Source organism: Strongylocentrotus purpuratus, unplaced genomic scaffold (assembly GCF_000002235.5).
Source record: "Strongylocentrotus purpuratus isolate Spur 01 unplaced genomic scaffold, Spur_5.0 spur5_scaffold_14, whole genome shotgun sequence".
Taxonomy (NCBI): domain Eukaryota; kingdom Metazoa; phylum Echinodermata; class Echinoidea; order Camarodonta; family Strongylocentrotidae; genus Strongylocentrotus; species Strongylocentrotus purpuratus.
The window spans coordinates 19,539,248-19,564,618 of NW_022145599.1; the positions used below are offsets into that span (position 1 = coordinate 19,539,248).

The window sequence follows — 25,371 nt, forward strand, 5'->3', positions numbered from 1 at the left end:
GAGGAAATGTAAACGATGGAAATGAGTTAGCAAAATTGGAGACTTGGGTTTAGAGAGGCATATCTGGATATATATTTCAAGGTATAGGGTTGAGGAATATAAGAAAGATCGTACCAAAAAGGGATAGGGCCTACATGCAAATTTAATACACCTCTCAAAACAAGTCAAAATAAAATGATGAAGATATAATTTGAAAATAAAGTATTTGAAAATAAATTTGATACAGAACTTTGGCTGACAAGAAGCTTGAATAATCAAAATGAAGTAATTGTGGATGGATTATGGTTTGGTTGGTTCTTGTACTCACTGTGCATTACTGCATGCCCCTGCATTAGTGGGTTCTTACCAGAGGGAGCATCCCAACTTCCTCTCCAGGAATTACTATGAGGATGCTCACCCAGTCCTGGAGGTGGTCTGGTAGCACGTGGCTGGTTTCCTGGGGCACTATTCCACAGCTGGTTGGAGCGAGAACCTGCATTCCCTCCTCCACTTCCGCCAAAGTTTTGGCCGCTACCGCCCTCGTAGTTCCAGCTGGGCTTGCGTCCTCCTCCAGGCTGGTTGGACGACCATGGGGCCTGGGGTTTCATGGGGCGGGTCAGGATACCAGATATGTCATCCTTCTGCTGAATGTCCCGTCCAGAGGGCTTGGAAGGGGCGTACATTCCTGGAGTAGCTGATGGGTCATTGGAAACATCAAGGCTTGGTTGTGGGTTCCAAGGAACGCCTGGGATGAACTCTGGGACATCGTCATTGATTGAGCTGATGTTGTCAGGCTGAGGAAAGTTCCATCCAGTTCCATCGGAGAAGGCAGAGTCAGCACTATTGGGCAAACTATCCGACGGGGTTGGTGAGTTGCTGCGAGACCAGTTGGAACCTCTGCGGTTGTTGTCAGGGAGGCCAGGGACAGACTCTGACCTGTTAGACCGCGGGAAGTTCTTTGCTCCAGGCTTGCCGAACAAATGCTGAAGGCGGGACTGCTGGAGTGGCTCACGCATATTGATGTCAGGATTCATGGTGCTGATATTTCCCAGGAGATCTGAGGAGGTGGTGGTGTTGGAATACATCTCAGAATCGCTTCGCACCTTGGGGCGAGTTGGGAATGGCTGACGAGACACTGGAGGCCGCTGTCCTTGCAGCAACTGCTGCTGAACAAAGCGTGCCATCAACTCCTGCTGGGAACGGTTAGGTGCAGAACTCATGCCTTTCCCGACACTGTTTGCCCCGCCAACTGGAGGAAGGTTACCCTGCTGAGCTTGGGCTTGGGCCAAAAGCTGTGGGTAGCGCTGAACGATGCTCATGATCTGTGTTGGTGTAACCTGCTGCTGAAGAAGGCTCTGGTTGACAATGCCACTCTGTACAGCCAGCTGGAGCAGGACCTGGAACAGCTGCTGATGTTGCTGTTGTTGCATCATCTGCTGCTGATTGTTGAAGGGTCCTCTCGGGGGTTGTTGGTTGAGACCACCTGGCTGTTGACCCATCGGCAGGTTCTGTTGCTGACTGGAGAACCTCTGTCCCACGCTACCTGACGGCATGAACCCTGGTGTGCCCATCATGTTGCTTGGCTTCCCTCCAAGGGGAAGAGATCCAGGCATGCTGTTGTTGAGCAGCATGTTAGCATTGGTCAGGTCGCTGCCAGTTGACATTGGACTGTCACCAATACCCATGTTGTTCATGGTACGGGCCATCTGTCGGACAGGATCATCTGCATCCCCTGGCGGCATCTTGCTCTGATCCATCATGTCTGAAATCTGACGAAGCTCAGCTGTTCAAAGATAAAGAGAGAGAGAAAGGGGGTTGAGAGTGAAATATAATTTTTTTTCTTTTCAGAATGACTCAATTTTTACTGTAATGCACAGAAGCACTTCCTAACCATTAAATAGGGTCTATTCAACATGTCATTCACATTGAACTACTACCTTGCAAACAACCCATGTTGCTCATGGTACAGATCAGCTGCAAACACACACCCATCAAGTAAGGAGAAAGAAAATTTACTACATAATATAAGTGCAATAGCCATAATTCTCCCGCCCCCCCCCCCCAACAAAAAAGATTCATTGAGGATACACATCACAAGCTTTTCAAATATCATAAACATTTGTCATAGGCAACACTTACTCAGAGCAGTTTCGAAATGAAAGTTGTGTTTGCGCAATGCAACCTCGGCCACTTCCTTGGGGTAGCCATAGTCCATCAGTCGTTTCAACTTGCTGATGTAGTGGTTGGATTCACGCTGTCCTGGGGGCTATATATATATACAAACATATCATGTATGGAAGAAGACAAAAATAGGGGAGAAATTAGTAATGATGTATGGAACTGTAAATGTACTGTTTTGGGTTGTATTTTTTTTAAGGAAGTAAAATTAATCAAAGGGTTTCTATTGAAGTTGTTTGCATGTAATAACAAATACAAATAATATCTTGTACAAGATTTAGAGCATAGGGAAAACATATTTCCTATGAAGAACATTGCAGAAATGGGCAATAAATAGTTTTATCAAAATAATTACCTTGTAATAATACCAAACCAATTGTCCATTCTGAACACTAGGGCACAAATGGTAAAGGATTGCGGGTCATTATCATTTAAAAATCTTGCAAACAACAAAATTCTGACAAATTGTCAAAATTTAGCAATTTTTTTTTGGCTAGGGTGGGGTGGGGGAGGGATGATACTATACAAATAAACCTACCCTGGGTTTCTTCGGGCCACCTCTCCAGCCTGACATGGATGATTCGTTGCTCTGAGAACGATTCTCCCATTCTTCATCTCCCCAGTGACCAACTGATGGTGATGATGAAAGAAAAGATGCAACGGTTTGAGTTATGGTTAAACATATAGGAGGATGAATGACTGCCATGACCCTCACAAGATGGAAAATGAACATCATGATACATTAAAAGAGGGGTAGAAAACAGTAACATATAGCCCTTGAAAGGTTTAAAAAGGTGAAAAATTTTCAAAATCCATATTTGAATTCTTTCATTTCTAAATATTCTATTACAGTAATTAAGTTTCTTGTTTCATAAATGTGCAGGCATTTCGCACATGCAACCAACAGTAGAGAGGCTCGACTGCATGACATGAAAGAATTTATAGTTAAGCTTGGAAAATAAAGCTGAAGAAATCTCACACATGTATCATAACCAAGCTTACAGAACAATACTCTCTTGGGTGCATCTATTTCATATTTTCAAGAAAATTTGTTACAAATTGGGAGAAAAAATACTACTCACTGGAGGCAGTACTATTATCATCGTGCCAGTTTTGTTGCATAGAATCCTTATTCTGAGTACTGACGTTAGTACTGCTGGACGGGCCCCATGAAGGCGTGGAAGACTGATCCCATTTGTTGCTCCCTGGTTGGTTCCCTGGTTGGTTCCACATGCTTCCACCGCTGTTGTTGTTGTTGGATCGGTGGTTAGGGTAATCTCCCCAACTGCCCTGCTTGCTCTTGTTGTCATCCCACTGGTTGTCGGGTTTGAACTGTGATGGCGGAGCATTGGGCATCATGGAGGAAGGAGGCATGGCGGCGTCACCTTGTGGGCCCGAGGGGGGTGGACCTTGCATAGTACTGTTCTGGGGGTTGCCACCCATGTGCGGCATGTGCCCACCGGCTTGTCGGCGAGTGAGGCGTTTGTTGTGGTCGCCGGGGTCGCCCCAATGGCTGGTTCCATTGTCAGAAGTCCCCTGGCCCTGCTGGCGCTCCATCATGATCGCTTCTCCCCAACCAGTGGCAACTATCTTCTTAGGTGGTGGTCCAGGTTCATCGACCGATGGCTGTGGCGTAGTGCTTGAGGCATTGCTGCCTGTCTCCATGGCGTCTTTCTGTGGAGGACTAGATCTCTCAGTGTTAAAACTAGGAGCAGAAGGGGGTCCATGAGATCCAGGCTGGCCAGGGGGTCCGTGGGATCCAGGCTGGCCAGGAGGTCCGTGAGATCCAGGCTGGCCAGGGGGTCCGTGGGATCCAGGCTGACCAGGGGGTCCATGGGATCCAGGCTGGCCAGGGGGTCCGTGAGATCCAGGCTGGCCAGGGGGACCATGGGATCCAGGCTGGCCAGGGGGTCCGTGAGATCCAGGCTGGCCAGGGGGTCCGTGAGAACCGGGTTGGCCAGGGGGACCGTGAGATCCAGGCTGGCCAGGGGGTCCGTGAGATCCAGGCTGACCAGGAGGTCCCAAGGCTTGGCTCCCTGGCGGGGGTCCAAGTGGCCCTGGCCCCCCTGGCATTCCAGAAGGAGCACTGGTAGTAGGTGGTTGACCCCAACCAGGATCCTGGCCATCGTTTCTCTCTTTAGGTGGTCCCCAGCCTGAAGACTGAGAGCTTGGTGGTGGTCCGGATGTGGGCGGCTGACTCCCCCAAGAGGATTCCGATGGTGTTTGTGGAGCGTGTGGTTTGCCCCATGCAGACTGTTTGGGCTGCTCAGCCTTCTCCCACTGTCGGTCTGATGTTGGTGGTTGGGATCCCCAGCCTGTTGTACCAACTTGGTTTGACATTGGTTGTGGAGGGGCTGTTTTGTCCCACTTTGCTTCCTGGTTGACTGGCCTCTTTCCCCATGGTGTCTTCACTAGTGCTACAATCGAAGCCTGATCTACAGGAGTTGTTTCTCCAGGATTCATTCCCCTGTGGTCAGTGGTACCCTTGCTGGCTGTCTGAGCCCAAGGGGCATTTCCTGCTGGCTTGCCCCAGCCAGACTGTCCATTGTCTGGTTGGTCTTTCTTCATTCCTCCGGGTCCAGGAGGTCCAGGGGGAGGTTGTGTGGGCTGGTTGCCCCATCCACCTGGGCCACTTGGGCGGTTGTTCCACCCTGGAGCTGCTTGTTGGCTGTTGTCTTTGTTTCCCTCTTTGTTCCATCCTGCAGGTGGTCCTGGGGGTGGTGGTCCTGGTGGTGGTCCACTGGTTGGAGTAGTCGGAGGTCTATTTCCCCATCCACCTGGAGCTTCGGTAGCAGGAGGCTTTCCCCATCCTCCAGTGCCGGTAGCTTCATTGGGCATATTGCTACCACCCCATCCCCTGGAACTTGTGGCTGGCATGCTGTTTCCGCCGCCCCATGGCTTGTTATCATGTCCACCCGGTTGTCCTGAAGGGTCTGCACCCCATCCACCTGGAGCCTGAGATGGTGGAGCTCCCCATGATGATGTTCCTGTCAGAGTTGCTGGACCTGGTGGATTACTAGATCCCCAAGAGGAGCCTGCACACAGAAGAAAAAGAAAGACAGATATACATAAATCAATCAACTCCTTACAAAATATTAAGTGTTTGAAAATTTCAATCACATGGAAATTCTTTAAAAAATGATCTCGAACTTTTTCTGTTGTTGCTAGCAATGAGCTCAAAATTATGAGTCTAGGAATGGACCTAACTTTGTTTATATGGCTCATGCCTTTATTTTACAAATTCCCTTTTTAAGCCCAGATTCCTTATTCCAACACTTCACTTCACCTTGCCTAGTGGACATACCTTGGGCATTACTGGTATTGACTGCGGATGAAGTCGGAATTTGTTGCTGGGGCTCTTTTCCATTGCCAGCTGGTCCGCCTTCACTGGGACCACCGCCGCCGCCGTTTCCATTTCCATTACTGGGGGCGCCACCGCTGCTCTGCGAAGTGGGCACAGCCGGGTTGCTCTCTGCACTCGTGGGAGTCGAAGCCGGCTGGGGCTCGATCCCGTTCTGATTGGCACTGGTGTCCCAGCCCGAGCTCTGGGATGTAGATGGGTTGCTTGCTGAGGTAGTAGACGGTGCTGACACAGGATTGGTGCCCCCGAATGGCAGGGCCCCCTTACCGCCTGGCTGCGGGGTGGTGGGGGTGCCCCACACTGATGAACCACCACTGTGCCCATTGCTGGTGGGGTTCTGAAAGAGACTGTTTTGGAACGGCGAGGACGACGATGTGCTGGCTGGGATACTGCCCCAGCCGCTGGATGTAGGGGTGGATCCACTGGCGCTACCTGACCCCCAAATGGAGCCTATTACACCCGTTCCTGGTGAGCTGTTACCTTTTCCATTGTCTTGGCTCATGGCAGACGGCTGGCCATGGCCTGCAAATAAATAGATAAAAGAAGTGAAAATTACTTTTTTGCACTCTACTGATTATGCTCAATACGACACATCATCTAAACACTGTCCCTGAAATCATACTTAAAAACTTAAATTAAATCAAATCAAACTTGTACTTCTCAATCATTTTTAAGTCAGTTCTTAACATGACTTACTTGGATCCATTGGAGTCCAGCCGCTAGAGGTGACGGGTCCATTAGGCCACGCTCCCTTCTGGTTTTCACTCCACTGACTCATATTTATTGCTGCAATGGAAAGAGGGAAAACTTTTTACAAACATATGCACAGTATACACTTCACATAAAATGTTGTTATTGCTTTTACTCCATGGCCCATATTCTGATATGATTTAAACCAGATGCTGTGTTTAAGCTTTTGTCCAAAATGGGGTAAAACAAAGGAAGCTAGTATTAGGTCTTAATTTCTCCTTTGTTAAACCTGATCTTTAGACCCATGGGAAAGAAACATGGAACACTTTCTCATTCCTTTGTTACCCTTCATGTACTCAATTACTGCGTGACTTTGGCATAATTTGTTTAATGTACATACTAAAAGATACTGTTATTTAAAAAAAGCTTTACTTTCCCCATTCACTTTTATGCCTCTGAATAAAAAAGCTACAACTCTTTCCTGGACACTGATAATGATTACATAATATTTGTATTAACATATTTATGCTTCCTCTCAAGACGATAGAGATTTTCTGCATACCTCTCACCCCTAAACCATCTTCCTTTCCACTTTACCAAACTAATCTGAATACAATTGTCAGAGTGTGTTACTGTCAGATAAGTAGGATATCTGGATTTAACCATTTAAGAATTAATCCTTTACACGCAATAGATGATACACACTGTTAGGTTTCTTGGCATTCATTCTAGTCTTGGCTCAACGCATTCTCTTGCTAGAGTGATTAACAGGCAAAGGTCATTAACCTCTTAGGACACTGAATGAATGAAGAGCCATTTAAAAAGGATTGGTGTCACAACAAATATAACCATGTGCATTCCCTCTATAGACCTTGCTCAATACATTGGCACAGGTCAGGGATTTCTTCTATATCTTGTGAATTTTTAAATCTATGTTAGATTTAACAAGCAATCATGAGAGGATGAGAGGGGAGTTGCAAGAAGAATTTTGCCAAGAAGACAACAATAACAAAAAACAAAAAAAAAGGGGGGGGGGGGGGGGAGGTGAGGACACTCTATTTTAAGATTGCACTGTAAAGCCCCTTTTCTAAATTACCCCAAGAAAACTGAGGTCATTTGGGATTTCAGTAGAGTTAGACAAAAAAAATAAAGATGGAAATAGATGGAAATAGATGGAAATAAAGGAAGACATGGGCAGAGGGAGGGAAAATGAAAGTAAAAAGAGGGAGGGAGGGAGGGAGGGAGGGAGGGAGGGAGAGAGAGAGAGAGAGAGAGAGAGACAGAGAGAGAGGCAGAGAGAGAGACAGACAGACACAAAGAGACAAAAATAGAGAGTCAAATATAGAGAGTAACATGGGGGGGGGGGGGGGAGAGAAAGAGAGAGAGAGTGAGACATAGACGCCAACATAGTTACAGATGTATACATACAGATAAAGAGGCTGCATTGTGCATACCACATTTCCGAATAGGGAAAAAAAAAAAAAATAGCAAAACACTTGAGACACACTTTCAAGATTGGCCTTGTAAACCAAACCAATGCAATCAGACTGTAACCTGAGAGACATGCTCACAGACATAAATATAAAGGGACACACTGAATAAAAAGAGTGGTAATCACACAATCTGGATGGCTCTCAATAGGCTTGTCATTATCAGCTCAGGATTGCGAAATATCCCGCTATTTTTAACTATCCCGATCGCAAGTTATCCAGTTAATTTGCGTTTTCATCAGCCTGAAGTTGCAATTAACAGGATATTTGGTCGAGATAATCATCCCAAGATATGTTGGGCTAGTTTGCAAAATATCCCGCTTTTTGTCTGGTGCGCCTTCACCAGCCCAAAAACTTGCACTGAGCCGAACGCTGAGCAAAATATCTCGAGCTTGAGTTTCAAGTTTGGAGGTCGAGTCTCGGGCAGATGAAGACGCAATTCTGTAACTTCGGGATTATTATTATTTCCCAAATCAGAAAAATCGGGCTTTTTGGCAATCTCGAGCTGATGAGGACATACCTAGAGAGGGCTCCATGAAGGGGGTATAGTAGTGGCACTCACCTGGCGAATTGTGATTAAAGATGCTATCAGATAGCGGGTTGGTGGACTCTGCCTGCGAGCCTCCACGCTCCTGATGACGATACTGCTCTTGGTTCTCCTTTCTCTCTCCTCCTTCTCCTCCTTTGGCTTGATCAATATCTGCCATAGCAAAATACAGTCAAACTTGCTTTAGTGACCACCTGTCTACAAAGACCACATTTTTTTGTTTCCCTTGAAAATGGTTTCTCATTAAAACATGTACTAAAGGAACCTGTCTACAAAGACCACCTGTATACAAAGACCACTTTCTGTGTTTACCTTGGGCGGTTGCTATAGACAGGTTTGACTGTACATGTAGAATAATAATCCCCTATTTCATCTAATATACTCTACGCATACTACACAATTGTGTCTTAACACCACATATATCGTCTGTTTGGAGCCAGAAGGGAGTTCACACATACACAGAGTTAACGCCCTTCTGGTCCCAAACAGACGATACATTAGATGCTGCTTATAAGTATCGGCTTGCATGGTGATGTAGATATACAGTGGGCTTACAAGAAAGAAAGATTACCAACAATCCTCCCCCTCTTTCTCACATGGTGCAACCCTAAGCCCACCGTATAGACGATACATTGTTGTGATAACGATAAAGCATTGCACACAGGAATACTATGTTCGATATTAAGGACTCTCTTCTGGGTAACATCCAATACAACCCTTAAATTTGAAAAATAATTGCGCTTAATGATACAGCAGATCCTCCCGTACAGAGTCCAACTATATATAGTATCTATATTATAAATTTGAATAAATGCACTTACATGTAAAAGAAATGTACAAGTATAAGTGCTTGTGCATGACAAATTAATCAACCCTCGAGTCATATGGTATCAAGGAAGTTTCTCTGTTATACATTTCACTTACATCGCATCGAGAGTGGGATTATAAGCGGCGTGTTATTCTGAGGTACTTCAAAATTCAATTTAGAAAAAATAAATACTTCCTGAAGATGTTGATGGATTCCTGTCAAACTCTTTTCACACATGTATCAATTATCTTTATGGCTGTAGCACTCCACTTCCTATTAAATTATTTCTCATAGCTATTTGCTATAAGTTTTTTGCTTTATTTTTACATCAGTGAATCAATGATAAAATTTAGGTCAAACTAAACTGCTATTTATGAATTAAAAAATTTAAGAAGAATCTTAAAGCTTACAACAACAAAAAATAATACTGTACCTTTGGCTTTTTGTTGTTCACAGGCAGTCTGTATAATTTAAGAGAGGGAAAAAGAGAGGGAAAGAAAGAGGGAGAGAGAAAGAGAGAGAGACAGAGGAAGCAGAGAGAGGGAGAGAGTGAGAGGGGGGGGGGGGGGAGAGAGAGAGAGAGAGAGAGGGGGAGAGAGAGAAATTATACAAATTAATACAATACTTGTAATTACATATCAAAGACATTTATAAAATTGAGGTATAAAAATGATATTGATCAACCAGTGGTTCCAGAAAGCATTTGCTGCCATACTCTTAACCATATTATGTGCTGGGATATAAATCATTAACACGACATGTTTTATTTAGGTCTTTGCACAATACAGCTCTGTAAACAGAATCATAACATCAGGAAAATGCAACACTGTATTAAAGATTCATGCGGTGACAAATTACATCAGACGTTTTACATCCCGCAATAAAACTCCCACCACTCTCTCTCAGTCAGTCTGGCTCATCAAAAATGCATAGATAACGGCAATAAAACAACCCATTACATGCCCGCACACAAAAGACAACCAGCCATTAACATGCATCTCTCTCAATCACCTGCAGGCAAGAGATACCTGCATCTCCACCAGACAATGGTTGGCTTCGTTTGGTTGGCTTTCAGTTTGGTTGGCTTTCAGTTTGGTTGGCAGTGGAACAGGTTACACAAATTACAGATATGAAGGAGGGTTGGGGAAGGAGAGTAGTTTGTGTGTGGGAAGGGGCATGTGGGGGGGGGGGAAGGAGGGTCGGGAGAAGAGGTCCTTGCTAGTTGATATTTGTCAAGCTCTTACCATCTCTGCTCACATTTTGATGTACATGTGTATGTATTTAAATGGAATTAAGCTGTCCTTTTCTGCAAGCATTCCTGACAAAAATGCTATTCTTGATTTTCAAAAAATACTCAAATATATAGGTATGTTTAAATTACAGTACATTACTACTGTAATACTTACATTAAAAATGTCTTTCTCTCTTTTATCACTTTATAATTGACATAACAAGGAAACCAGGTCTAAATGCCACTGCATTTGATCGCTATCTATTTCCTGATGTTCGGTATTGCTGCAATAAGACACTTGAGGCTTGTCCCATCATGTCACATTGCAACACACTGATTACCCCCCCCCCCCCCCCCCATTTCTATATCTATAGTGACATACTCTCTTCATCTCTTTGCCATTTCAGGCAGCTCAGTTTGGCCTGACCAGCATTCATGCACACCGACCCAGTGTTCGATGCCCTGCGCAATGTTTGTACATTAATAATTCAACCCCCAACCGATCAATTACGTGGTGTGGTAAGAGATAAGGTCAGGTTGTATTGCATTTCTGTTTGCAGAGATCCAGTGACTTGGGGATTAGAATACCAGTGGGGTTGTCACCACAACAAGCCATAGAACCGAAACCCCCCCCCCCCCCTCCCCTCAGCATCAAAGGAACCTCCTCCCTATCGAGTTACAGCTTCACTCCATCAAGCGATCCTCCCACCAGCCATTTGAACATCCCTTGTCAATATGGCTTCACCACCATAATATTGATACGATGCGTGCCTGCAATCTCTCTACACACATAACCGCACATTAGCAACTCAAAGCTAGAGACTGCCAGTCATAAATCACTTAATCTGCCATTAAATCAGGCACACATAGAACATTAATCCCCTCGATATGATTTAAATATTACCAGGGTAGTTCCCTATGCATCCAGCTGCTGATCAAGCCTTCACTTGCCACAACTTCCAACTGTCATAATATCTATTTGATGTGCGCATTTAAACTTTACACAATCAAAACCACAGAGTAACGAGTCTGATCAATCACTTTTTATCTACAATTATGTCAGCCATACACAGTGCACACCAGATAAATATGATTTCAATAGAAACAGCCACTAGGATAGTGCCTTTACATATGCTATCTGATTATATGAAAGCCCAATAATACAAACTTTTCTTTATATAACGTATTTGTCACTGCACTTTAAACCCAACACGTAGACCACAGAATCAGTCAATAATCACTTCTTTCTACAATTAAGTCAACAATCACTTCTTTCTACGTCAATAATGACTTCATTCTAAAATTAAGTCAATCATACACATACACACTTTGCACATAATATCTATATATGAACTGCACTCATATAAGAAATGTAAACATTAAAACCACAACAGACCTCAATATTGATTTAAGGCATACACTCTCAATGGGCCTTTTTTCACACTTCTGTTCAATGAGAATGTCACTTCCATATTAAAAGATTACCGTGAATAAATCCACCGGATCTGATCAACTAAATTTAGCTTCCAATACTTGCACTTGCCTTTCTTCAAGTTTGTACATTTCCTACTCTCAATGAATTTGAGTCAGGAAAAATAGTAATCCACCAATTTACTCTTGACCCTTCCATTTCTCATTGCCGAGTTTGATAAATAGTGGTAACAAAAGCATTATTATCGCACTATTTATCCATTAACATAATTCTATGTCACCATATAATATTATCCCGGCTTTCATCTAGATCGCACTCTAACTGGAATTTTAATAATAAAGGCACCCATTTACCTCACCTGGGTCGAGAGTGGCAAATGCTGATAAGTGTTTGGTAAGGATGGGGATTGCTACAATTCAATACCATTAGATCAATGTACATCACTGTAACTTCTCAGACTTTTGAACTGTCAAGGGAAACCTTGCCAAGAAGTATGCATAAAATTAGTTAGCAGATTTATTGTGCTTAATGAGAGTCTGTATGTGCAGACTAGTACTAAATGGCCAAATCAAGAGTGAGGAAAAAAACACTGCAAGTGGGACAAGGCTAGATTTTCACCAATGACAAATGATGATGTACACGACAGTTGCGGCTGTGTGTGAATTGCTTTTAGAACACGCTCCAATCTTACCTCATTGATTGTATCTCTCTGCGTGTGTGAGACTGTGTTCTGAGAGGCTTGTCCGATCCCTCCCACTGGGGATGACGGTGACCTCGGTTTGTCAACCTTGACCCTACAACAAAACAAAACATAAAGGTTACACACCATCTCCTTGGAGTTGACAGATTGATGCTCGTATTATTGTGTTCAGATTTGGTAGGGTCCAATTTAATCATTCCATTGATGATATGATGAAGACTTGGTGCTTTTTTTGCTGGCCTAACATGCAAGTCCTCAACACAATGAGGAATAGAGCAAGAAGAAAAGGAGACATGAATGGACTATCAAACTGATTATAAAACTTGACCCGGTGAGTGGAAATGTGGGATTTATAATCAAATTTAAGCTTCAGCTATGAAAAAAGGCACAAAAAGAATACAAATCAAAGAAAATACACAGACCAAAAGTTAAACAAACCACACAATAAAAAAAGACATTTAAACATTTGAAACATCCCTGGTGGCTAGATTTCGCTGACCACAAGCACGATGAACCAGGACAATCAATTAACAAATGAGGGAGTGAACAAGCACAAGAAGAAATGAATGATAAAGATGTTCATGCGTGGGTATATAGTCGTTTGTTAAGTAGGCAACTTGGCGATCACTACAAAACGGCAAACGGGTATTACGCTCCTGTGCGTACGTCCATGTGCTGCCGTCTATATACCCGCGCATGAGCAACATTAAAGTGTAATGAAGAATGAATTCTTACTGGTCTTGATTCTTGCTTTGTCCTGATACGCTGTGCTGAGCTTCCTCAGAGTTGAACACGGATTGTGTCTTGACCTGAGAGAGAAGAAGAGCAATGGAGAGAAAAATGCTTTATATAAAACAAGAATGGATACAGACAGATGTGTACAATCGAACAACCATGTTGTTGTTGAAATTAATGGCGTTTTTCATCGCCATTGGATGATTTTCGCCAATACTGATGTAAGTTATAAAGCAGAATCATGTACATGGCGTGCAGAAGTTTTGTTGAATTGAATTGATTCAACCCTTTCATAAAAACATACAAAGGCAAAGAATACAATAAATATTTCTTGCAAACATAGATAAACCAATAAAATGGAAAGTACACTAAAGGAAATTACGAAGTGGTAGGATCTTCAAAAAAGTTACAGAAACTTATCTTTAGATTTGATTTGTCTAGCTGCGATAAACCACTTGTAACAATATATGTTAGAAATCTTAATGAAATGCACTTAGCACAAACACAATTGATTTCTTTTTCTTCAAATCTAATTAAATACATTTCCAAAGGATGCTTTAAAGTCTCTCTTTATCATTTATTGCAACTTAGTTCATTTAATGCATAATTGAAAGATGAAATGATATGTGCTTCATATTCATAAGTTGAAATTAGTACACTGAAGGATCTGTTCCTTCCACTTATCTTTTGTAATTACATTTGAAGTGCGCCATGATAAAAATAGAAGGGCATGAATTTGAGATGAACACCTTGGAGAAATACAGAAACCCAGAAATGTATTCAGCATTATGACAACTCTGAAATAAATGCCACACGTTATGAAACAGAGGAGTAATTCCGCAAGCCACTCCATGAACACTTTTGTTCCGATACAACAATGCAGAAACGGGTTAATTTCCAGGGCACGGGCAAAGCAATTTGGAGGTGCCTTCAGCGATTGGTGCGTTGCCTGAACCTCTTACAGCTGAGGCATCATCCAGGCAGTGAGGACGGTAAAGGGGGCTTGAGAGAGAGAGAGAGCGTGCCCCAAGGCATGACTCATTTATTACTCCAGCTTTAGGAACGGGGGAGCAGACAATGCATAATGTAGCTCTGATCGAGGACTACCCTAATGGTGGTTTTGAAGGGCAAAAGATAAGCGTATATTGCCTGTACTGAATTCAAAGTGTCTGAAATTACATTTGCAAATTGGTAAGAAAATCATGCAGAAAAGGGGTATGCCTACATTTTTATGGGTCAAACAAAAATCTTGCTTTTTTAATTAGTGAGTAATAAAGCATCAATGGCAGTAATTATAAGCCCCAACAAATACCAAAACTCCCCTTAAAAATTACCATCTATAATGATCTAATAGAGGAGGCTAGGCCCTAAGGAATCAGACATACACAACCACCAAATGTTGTGATGCAAAGTAAGCCACAACTTCAGTGACGTACAAAGTAGGATACACAGAAATGAATTTCTCATTTTCTAAGCTACATAGAACGAGACTTTCAGAGAATATTTAATTTTGTATGGACAATGTTGAATAGTGTCTGAAAGTCGAAGGAAAAAAGGTATGACCACCCTCCCCCCCCCCCCCAAAAAAAAATGCACAAATGAGTCATATTTTTATTAAATTGATGAACATTTGCCCATGTTCTTGTAGTATAGCTACACACATAACAAGTTGTTAAAGAAAATACTAACCTGACTTTGAGCCGGGCCAACTACTTGATCCTGAATACACTCTTGCTTGTTTGTAACCTTTGAAGGACTTTCCTGAAACAAACAGAAAGACAAAACAAAGAGATCGTGATGGAGTTGGAAATTAATCACGGTGCCCATTTGAGAATACCGAAACTAAATCATGCAGAAAAGTAGATCAAGTACGATCAAGTACGTTCGACAAAATGATGGCTTCACTGAAGGCCACGGAGCACTCCTACAGTCTACAGAAATGTCACTGGATGGAATACTGCTTTGCTTCCTTGTTGTTGGAGGCAAAACCTGCAAAAAAATTAACATACATGATTGGGCTATGAATAGTTCCTAATGTTCTTCGAACGTGCACCGGTAGTCAATTTACTCCTCCGAAAGATATTTAAAAATGGAAAATGAAAATGTATGAACGAAAGAAGGAATTAAAACTCGCACTTTGTCTTCGTTTAAATAAAAAGGGCACAGGAAATGAAACATTCCAAAATAGATTGAGTACATGTAGCCATTAGATGAAAACAAAGACATGGCAACTCCTTGCTCCAGATCATCATAATTTCTTTTCTGTCATCTTACAGCATAACACTTTCTATGAGCATGAAAGTCCATTTTACATCATTTGTTTTCAATTATGTTTACTTGATCTTTATATAATGTGACGATAAAGAATTATAATTCAGTTTCAGTTTTATGTCACAATTACACCTACTTTTTTTTAAACTAAAAATTGTAAATGTGTTACCGTCATGCTCCAAATATTCATTGAAGTAACTGTCAGATAAATATAAATTACAAGTGTGACTGTACAACAAAAATAGCTTCTATCAAACAAATGCAGCTAGGTGAGTTGATAGAAATCTATTTTTTCTTCATTACAGAAGAAGGAAAAAAAAATCAATGTTCCATTTCACACAAGGATTCTTGTTGGAAAAGCGAGGAGGGAAAGGGAAGAAAGCTGGGCAATTACGAGCGCGTCAGCCTGCGACACTTTACCCGTCTGCCTCGTACAGGGAGGGAGGGGGCCCAAGGCGCTGACATTATGACATGCTGTTGCCCATTATTGCACAGGGCCAGTGCGTGTGGCAGACAGGGCATGAATCGATTTGTTGTGTCGTCGTGCGGGAGGGAGATGAAGCGGAGAAAGAAATGTCATAGAAAGTCAGACAGGTTAAGCCATAATGTCAAGGCGATGGCTGCGTGCATCCATACTGAATACAAACACAATTATGCATTAACAAAATACAAACAAAATAATGTAATAGTACAAAAATTACATAGCACAAGGTAAAAATATATATTTGCTTGCAATTTAATAAAATGATTTGGTGCAATCATTTTAATTGTTAACTTTAACCGCACACTACAGTCAGACATAGAAAAATCTTTGTAAAATACAAAGATTCTGAAACAGACGCCGGCAAAAGATATACTGCATGTAATAAGAACAGAAGTTGCGAATGCCAAGTACATCATTATTTTCTTATGTTCGGAAAACCTATCCCCCTGAAGTCCATTACATGTCTGTAGATATTGCATCTCTTTCGCCTTTCAATGTCCATACAGCCCTGAAAATGGTCTAGGGAATTATTCCACCGCCGCCTTGCGCACGGGGCTTAGGTTGAATACGGAATACACAGCCTGGGGGCAGAATTATCTTCTTCTTCATGCGCTGAACGGAGACCATGTACTGCTGACAAAGCCACTTAGTCCTACCCTTCCTTCCTTCCACTATTGTGCAAAACACAGCATGCACAACAACAGTGATCAGCGTTAGAGATGTAAACCTCTTGGGAAGTCCCTCTTGATTCGACACACACATATGAACAAAAGCCATTTTTGAATACTTTCAAAACACAAATGTCATCTAACTAGAAGAGTAGAAATTTTTTGTTCAACTGAGGTCTCTTGTGTTACCAGGTCTTATCAGAGTTTCTATCTTTTGCATGCTGGAGAAGGTGTATAATGATACCTATCCACCCCTAAAATGTATTGAAACAAAACATGTAAGGTTGTCTTTTCCATGTGAAATACATTTCACTAGTTATTTTCAAATGGTTAGCTAGAACTGCAGGTTTCAAAATGTTTATACTTAAATAATTATGCTATTTACTCTTCAAGAAAATTTCGAGGTAGGGGGGTGGGGAGGGGTTTAAAGAATGAGTTGACAAATAGAAGCTGGGTATGATACCATGGAAGATAAATGCATGGAAGATAACCAGGCCTCTCTAAGAACAAACGGATATCACTGCAGAAAAACTATAAATAAGGACCATTATTAACTGCATCAGACATCTGAGCAGGGAAATTTTTAAATGTTATTGCCCTCAAGGTTTGGTGGACAAGTGAACAAAATTACAATAAGTTAGTCCGCTCAGAAAAGTCAATGCGATTGTGTGTGTAATTTGGCGGGCAATATAGGTTATACAGTAAACCAATGCGCAAATATTTTAGCCCGCTCAGCAGAGTCAATGTGATTTGTGTGTAATTTGGCGGGTGATATAGGTTATACAGTAATCCAATGGACAAATATTTTAGCCCGCTCAGAAAAGTCAATGGCAAAATGCGTGTTAAACTAGTGCGCAATAATGTAGATCCAGTTGTAATTTACATCGCGCATCAGCTACTGTAATCTACATCGCGCATCGTGTATAAGAAAATGCGCACTTTGCGCGAACTCCATTGTGACGTAACAATCAAACCCAAGGCAAACTGTTTGCAGTGTATCGAAAATCTGTCAAACACTGGATGAACAGTGCTGGTTTGACAATGTTTTTGCAACTTCTAATGCTAGGAAACCCTGTATAGCCTACATAATTTAAGAGTATAAGATAGTAAGAGTTTCTTGTTTGCTCTAGATGTCTGATGTGGTTAATAATAGTAATATTGACTGCCTAATTCAGGGCAATACGACTTGTCATATATCACCCTCACCTTCGGTTCGGGCGATATATGTCGTATTGCCCAGAAGGCAGTCAATATTACTTAATTATCCCTACAGAAACAAAGAAAATCGTATTATACAGGCGATGTACATGTATAAGGATAAGCATGGGATAATTTTGGGGGCTAATCCGCCTCGAGCCCCTGTGTATTTTTTTCACTTTTTTTTTTAACAAACAAACAAAAAGAAATGGATTTAAGAGCTAAAAATATTCCCCCCCCCCCCCCTCTTTCCACCGCCTAACCCTGAATAAAATAAATCAAATGGGCTTTACCTTTATGTCGAATATGTTTGGAATTCCTTGATTGGTGGGCTTTGAATCCTGCACCTGCGTGGTAGTAGACCCGTTCAAATTTGGCGTACTCTCGTAACTTTGACTTGAAGACGATTCAAGTACTCTGTTCTGGCTGTTATCTGCAGAAAGTGGAAAGAAATTAATGGGAGCATTAGAACGCTGTTTTGGTTGTCATTTCCCAGGTTGTCATTTCCCAGCTTGTTTTGTTTTTAATTTTTTTTTAATAATAGTAGATGAACATTGCCTTACACTTTGCTCTCAGTTTCCTCAAATTTTTAGATTTTGTGTAGAAAGAGGAGCACAAAAATACATTGCGAGGGCATGCCTTGATATAAGAGGTTTGAATGAAAGGCAGAGTGGTCTTGTGGATAAGCGATCACTTTGTATTGGAAAGATTAACATTTCAACACCCAGCTCGTTTTATGCCAGCTTTTTACACATGAACGATATAAAATGAATTGTAAATAAATACATGTTGTTTTATTTGTTTTTGCTTGCTAGGTGTTCTGTGTTGGCTGTAAATTTGCAATTGATGATGAGTTAGTTAGTGAATATTAAGACCAGGTGTTATAAGCATATAGATGAAGTTAAGACCTCACCGATCAAACAGAGTTTTGGTTTGAAGGGGCGAGTTGATTCGTTAAGTATTTACACAAAGTAGTGTTTGTATATATTTCGATTTTGAAGTAAGTTTGATAAAGAAAACATTTGTTAAATTTTACAAGATATCTACCTACATGTAAATATACCCTAGTGAGCATTGTCCATCTTTTTCCAGACCTAACCCAAAACACCATTGTCAGTTTAACATCCCTTGGAAGTCTCCACTGTGCAGGCCGACCCCATGTTTTGCACATGATAACACGTTTATGACTAAGTAAACTGAGTAAAAAGCAGATTTTTCTTGACAGCTCATGTTGGCAGGGCTCTCATGTTAAGGCAGGTGGGGCAGTAAGACGATACCTCACGTAATGAGCCCCCTTCTCTGATTTCGCTCAGCCTCCCCAGGAGAACCTCACCTACCTAATGTTGTCTTCTCCTATTACACACAGGAGCTGCGTTTACACTGCAAGCAAAAATCATCAACTAATCAACTTTCGGTAGCGTTCACGCTGCAAGCAAAAATCATCAACTAATCAACTTTTGGTAGCGTTCACACTGCAAGCAAAAATCATCAACTAATCAACTTTCGGTAGCGTTCACACTGCAAGCAAAAATCATCAACTAATCAACTTTCGGTAGCGTTCACGCTGCAAGCAAAAATCATCAACTAATCAACTTTTGGTAGCGTTCACACTGCAAGCAAAAATCATCAACTAATCAACTTTCGGTAGCGTTCACACTGCAAGCAAAAATCATCAACTAATCAACTTTCGGTAAACACAACAAAAACCCAAATAAAAAAAATAAAAACATCTGGAGTGTGGGTTTTTGAAAGGCTGGCTAAAATGCATAGGTTTTTGTAGTGTAAATGCTCGCTCTCAAAATATGTTTGAATAATTCCGGTTTCGGGTCACTTGAATCCTCTCGTTTCTGTGCGATCGCATGCAGAGCAGCTACAGGTTGCGCATGCGCACTACCGACCAAAAAATCAGAAAGAGCAAACACCAATTTTTTTTTTTTAAATGGGCTTTTCCAGTGGTGTAAATGGCAGTAAAAATAACCAATTTTTTTCTTCTTCAAAATGGATTTTAGGCTGTATTAATGGACCTATGGATATATCTTTGAAGAAAAGAAACAGATGCTTGTGAGATCCTGAACACATTTTCCTCGACTTTGTGCGATGGGCATATTCCTGGATTTTTCATAGGGAAAATTGTATTGTGAAAGATCTTTCTAGTGATATGGATACGACTCTTTGGATGATGGAGCAAATGCATGAAGACGTCTTCGAGTTTTTTTTTTGTCGTTGATTTTATGTATTATTGATGAGCACGCCCCCAGAGAGAAGACGATACAGTGGCTGAAAGACTCTAGACAAAACAATGACAGGGGATCCACTGTTTAGATGCTCACGTACATGTAGCAGATATCTCGTAGACAGCATTTGTGGCTGCGATCAAATTACATATTTGGTGGAAAGACGAGTAAACATGTTTGGGTTAAAGTGCATTTGAATCAGATGTACATTTCCAGAGACATTACTGTAATGCATTTCTCCTCGGCTAGACATGTTCTAACCAGATGGTTTCATTATATTCCATGCAGAAATTGCAGGCACTTATGCATTCCTCTGCTCGAGACTGCGTTTGCCTAAAAGCAAACGACCCATATCTTCCCTTCTTTATCAAGAGGCATCTCGTCTCCCCCATTGCAAAGAGGTTCCTAATGTATTTCAACGATGGTATCTGAGCTCGTATCCTGCATTTGTGTAATTAGTTGTGACAAGGGAGAACAAGAACTGGGGGGTGTTTCACAAAGATCTGAAGTCGAACTTAAATCTAAGTTGGACTCATAAATTATGGAGAGCCATTTGTAGTCTAAAAATAAAATATATTAAAATTAAAAAATCAAGTATTTTAGAATTTTTATAAATTCCACATCAAGAACATGAAATCTCCTTGATAATAGAAAATATGAATGATTTGAATCAACATTTTATGCCTTTTAAAATATCTTTCAACAAAATATTTTCAAGGATGCTAATGGCTTTCCATAATTGTTATGTCCAACTTTGAGATAAGTTCAACTTGGATCTTTGTGAAACACCCCCCAGGACTATGATGTGGACTGTGGAGATCAAGCCTGATCTACGAGCAGGAATAAAATCTCCATAGGGTACGAGGGAAATTCAAGTTTTGCAAGGAAAATCAGAAAAGGGGTCTTTTAACCCGCTATTGTTTTAAGGGACGGCTTTCGGTAAGAAAAAGGTGCGTTTGGGACTGAAATAGTTTAGGACAGGAAAGACGGAAATTTGTATCAAAACTTGCATATTGGAAGGAGTTCAATTCCAAGTGCTGATAACGTTGTCAACATTATAATTCACCATGTTTGTCAGAACTGATTAGGAAAACAGCTCCCTAGGGCCCAATTCTCGCCAAATTCAATCAAGTATTTTCCATAATAATAGTGTGCGTGATGTACGGTTTCCCACTGATAAGCGATAAAGCGTCTTGGGCACAGTCAATGTAACTAATAATATTTAAAGACTTATCATGAACATAGGGAGAAGGTCTGCGTTTGACATTGTCTCTTTATGGTTTCCTCCCACGATGATGTGTTCTTGAAAATGTTTACTCCTAAGGATTTTTTTTTTTTTCAATGATAATTTTTAATCAATCATTCTTGAGCAAGAACAAAACAATATATTTGAACAGAGTACATGAACAAGCACAAACAAGCACAAACTAATTAAGTATTTATTTCGAAGTAACCCTTTAAGTCAGAAGCAGGATATCGGGACAGGAAATCTGACATTTGTGTTGGAGATATTGACAACCTACTAGCTCAGGATATCACACAGAGGTCAACTTGGGAAGCACTGGCACTTAGAACAGAATAAATATCCACAACACTCATTTCTTCACCACAAAAACTATAGAACATAAATAAAGGGATTGTATGGGAGCTACAGCTTTCAACCACATCATTTTTTTTGTAAAACTTTATTTTGTTGGTCTCTATTAATTGTACAATCTAACTTACGTTTCTTTGAAATGCAGTTGAATGTAGTTGTTATATGATGATGATGTAATTGAAATGGTATTGAAATAAATTATGGACATTAAATCCCTTAATTCCTTTGTATTCTAAGACGATGATGAGCACCAGTGATCACTCTATCATTCCTATGTTTTATATAATCTTCATTATACGAAAGCAAAGCAATATTTCATAAGAATTTGCAAGAGAATAGTTATATTAAACACTGCACAGAACGCAGAATTCCGTGTCTGCATTTAGGTTGTGTACTGTGTGGTGAGCTATTTATGTAACATAACTAATGGATAAGACAGAATCTGAAAATTAATTGCTCACCTTTAAACGTAAATGAAACGGCATCCTTGAACACATGAAGAAGTATCTGTCCAGACAATTAAACAGTAATAACAAGTTAGCAAACTCTCAAGTAACATATTCAATTCATAATATTTTCACGAATGAGATTTCCATCAAAAAAAGATGAAACAGCTTTTATAATTTTCATTTTCAAAATGTTAACTTAATTTCCTTTATTGCACAATCCAGGAAATAGTCAATTAAAACCTGAGCTTTTAAGTTTTGATTAGTTCTAGCAATATACAGGGTCTTTCTCATTGGTTTCAGTATGCAATATCAAAAGAAGAAAGTGTCAGAAACAGAGTAAAATGGGATAACTTTTTTGACAGATTCCAGCAGGCCTATAAAGTACAATAGTCAATCACTATAGAAATTAATATAACCATATAGATTAATATGAAAAACTATAAAAATGCCTGATTTCGTAAAACATGACTATGAAACCCTACTATGAAAGGAGGGGGTGTCCATGAGAACATAACATCAACATGACAGCATTACAGTAGGCAAAACTACTCATCCAAACAACCCTATTGAAAGCTACATGAATATAGACTTCAATCTATATGTCCTGCCTTTGTGCCACGCATATGATGTTCTGCCTATGCTTTTATGATGAGCATTATTAATACTTAACAACCCATGAAGCTACAATACATGTATGTTATCCTGAAAAATCCCAGCTGCATAAAGGCTATCAATAAAGAACTGGATGCTACTCATTATTGATGCGTATTCTATTAATAACTTTACATATTTACCTCATCATCACTCTGGCCGTTGTACTTCTCTGCTGCGTGGGGGAAAAACATAAAGAGGGGATAAAATAGAATTTAGATGAACATTAAAGGTAAAGACCAGTTATGGTCATGCAATTGCATTGTGAAAGAAACGTTGTGGAATCGATCAGAAAAGGTTGATCATCTAGCATCTAGCATCTGCAAGGTTCTGGAATCATCAAAATGATAAGAAATTTGGCCCATTCTTCGTAAAGTTACAAGCACTATACACAGAAAGATGTATATGGGACTACCCTATATCTCTCACAGACCATGAGAGAAACAAATTTACCAAATATATGAATTAGTAGGCAGTTTCCCGGCAAATTTTGTATCATCATGTATTAGTCAAAACATATTCTTTCACATGATTGGTAATGAGAGCTTCCATTTCATTTTTTGAAATTGGGGCATTTCCAATACTGGTCTTTACCTTTAACCACACCAAAGTGTGGGCCTCAAATGGCTGCAAACAAATGTACACAATGAATGAATGACTTATTTTTATAGTCTAGGACAAAGTGCATTTGAGAGAGGGATTAACATCATAGGGTGTGTGTTAGACTGATTTAAAAAGCAAGCCTTTAGTAGTCAATAAACATTGCCTGTTTTCACTACATTGCAATCTATTTCCAGAACTGGATTTCTTTTTCTGCGAACAAATCGTGTGCTCTTTACGTCGTCACACAACTACGACTATCTCCTTTGTCAAGTCCGAGCAAGAAGTACGAAAATTGCATAGTATCCATTGTTTCCAATTATTGCACAGAAGTAAAGTATTGAACTCTTTGAATTCCAGTGCCTGGATCTTTTAAAGATACAATGCATATTTGAACATGTAGAGGTGTTGTGATCGGGTGGATATGTCACCGGACTGTAGATCACAAGACCCGAGGTTCGAGTCCTGCCGCGGCACTAATGTCCTTTGGCAAGACCTTAATCTTTATTTGCCACACTCGACCCAGGTGAGGTAAATAGGTAGGATAATTCCTTGAAGTGCAATGTGCGCTGATAATCGCAACTCTTTGTAATACAAGGCCCAGATATACATTCAAAATAAGGAATTCAATAATCTACAGCAAGTAACTGAAAATATAATACAATCTAAATGAAGAATCGTCCCCTTACCTGGCACGCGCTTCAGAAATAAGCTCGTTATATCCCTAAGTCGGGCTGCATGGCTTCTCTCATCGTTCTGTTATTATGAAAAAAAAGGAGAAAGAAAGAAAAAAAGGAGGAGTTTGGAGGCGAGGAAAGGAGAGGGAGAGAGAGAGAGAGAGTGAGAAAGAGAAGAAGAAAAGAGGAATTCATTAGTAACAATATATACACATGTAGGGCTTCACCACAAAATAATTTAATAACAAAATTCAATTTTGCAAGGAAGTGCTTTTAAATTAATTTATAATCAAGATTTTCTTGCTCAGGACAGTGAAATGGGGAAAATACCTTTTCATGCAGTTTATGACATCCAGACAACTTGCACAGCTAGTGATAATGAACATTCAATTTTTGTTCTATCAATGACTTATCAATCAAGTTACAGAGTGTTTTTCTCATGTAAACTATCTCAACTGTACTACACTTGTTTGTCTTTCAATTGTTTTACCCAAACATTGGCAAATGTAGTGCGATAAATCAGTCACATGCAATTACCATTCCAAAGGAGATATATCTTGTACATCTTTGAGAATCAAAGTCTATTCTACAAGTATATGTATAGAATACTGTTTTATCATAACAGTTACATAATATTATTGTGCACTCTACATGTATTATTCAATAGACAAGTAACTCAAACCGGCAGCCCATCAAGAACAATTGTTGATACATCTTTTGTGTTTTGTTTGTTCAGAGGGGTGTAGCCTTGTGCATGTAAACATTCACAAATCTGCAATGTATACCGGTACTAGGTCAGCACTGTACTTTTGCAGGTTATTTTGCACATGAGCTTGACAATATTTATAAATGTAGATAAACCCCCAAAATGTACAAATCTAAACATGACATGAAAACACTACAATTACAAATTTGGCCTTTGATATTTTACTACCGTAAGCACTGCAGTGCATGACAATACAATTCACAACTTATTTTCATTATCATGAACTTTGGACCTACTGGCCTAAACTCCATGATGAAAAGAATTTAATCACAGCATGTGTCCATGATTATCTTGTTCATTCTTTTTTTCATGAAGGATACATGCATGTATTTCATTCACAACAGATTAAAAAAAATACACCTCCATTGGAAAGCAAGCATACTTTCGTAACTATGTGAGGAAAAACAAACTTTATCTATACATACACAGTAGGCAACAGAACAACAGAAAGATGCCACACAATCTCATGTCTTTTCAATAGTTCATGTTGACTGGGAAACAAGAGCATACATGTAACATACGAGTAAGGATAGCAGGATTTTGTTTAAAGGCCTACAAAGTAAACACACAATCTAATAAGCAGGTGACCTACACTCGGGAACCATATTTTTAAACAACGTCTGTAC

At 40.5% G+C, this 25,371-nt stretch overlaps 1 protein-coding gene across 4 annotated transcripts in view; it reads right to left on the bottom strand.

Annotated features, from left to right (window-relative positions):
* Positions 1-25,371, bottom strand: part of LOC105442133 (trinucleotide repeat-containing gene 6C protein-like) — a 62,855-nt gene that overhangs the window by 6,009 nt on the left and 31,475 nt on the right. For 2 of the 4 annotated variants that reach the window (XM_030984400.1, XM_030984403.1), the window contains 15 exons: positions 23,992-24,058; positions 22,846-22,877; positions 22,064-22,109; positions 18,065-18,204; positions 14,841-14,912; positions 13,152-13,225; positions 12,408-12,510; positions 9,487-9,514; positions 8,261-8,398; positions 6,215-6,304; positions 5,462-6,040; positions 3,240-5,192; positions 2,696-2,787; positions 2,119-2,245; positions 308-1,762 (listed from right to left, as the gene is read on the bottom strand). In XM_030984400.1, the coding sequence (XP_030840260.1) occupies positions 308-1,762; positions 2,119-2,245; positions 2,696-2,787; positions 3,240-5,192; positions 5,462-6,040; positions 6,215-6,304; positions 8,261-8,398; positions 9,487-9,514; positions 12,408-12,510; positions 13,152-13,225; positions 14,841-14,912; positions 18,065-18,204; positions 22,064-22,109; positions 22,846-22,877; positions 23,992-24,058 (4,996 nt within the window). The remainder of the gene's footprint in view (positions 1-307; positions 1,763-2,118; positions 2,246-2,695; positions 2,788-3,239; positions 5,193-5,461; positions 6,041-6,214; positions 6,305-8,260; positions 8,399-9,486; positions 9,515-12,407; positions 12,511-13,151; positions 13,226-14,840; positions 14,913-18,064; positions 18,205-22,063; positions 22,110-22,845; positions 22,878-23,991; positions 24,059-25,371) is intronic. The other 2 variants (XM_030984402.1, XM_030984401.1) reach the window with 2 other exon arrangements.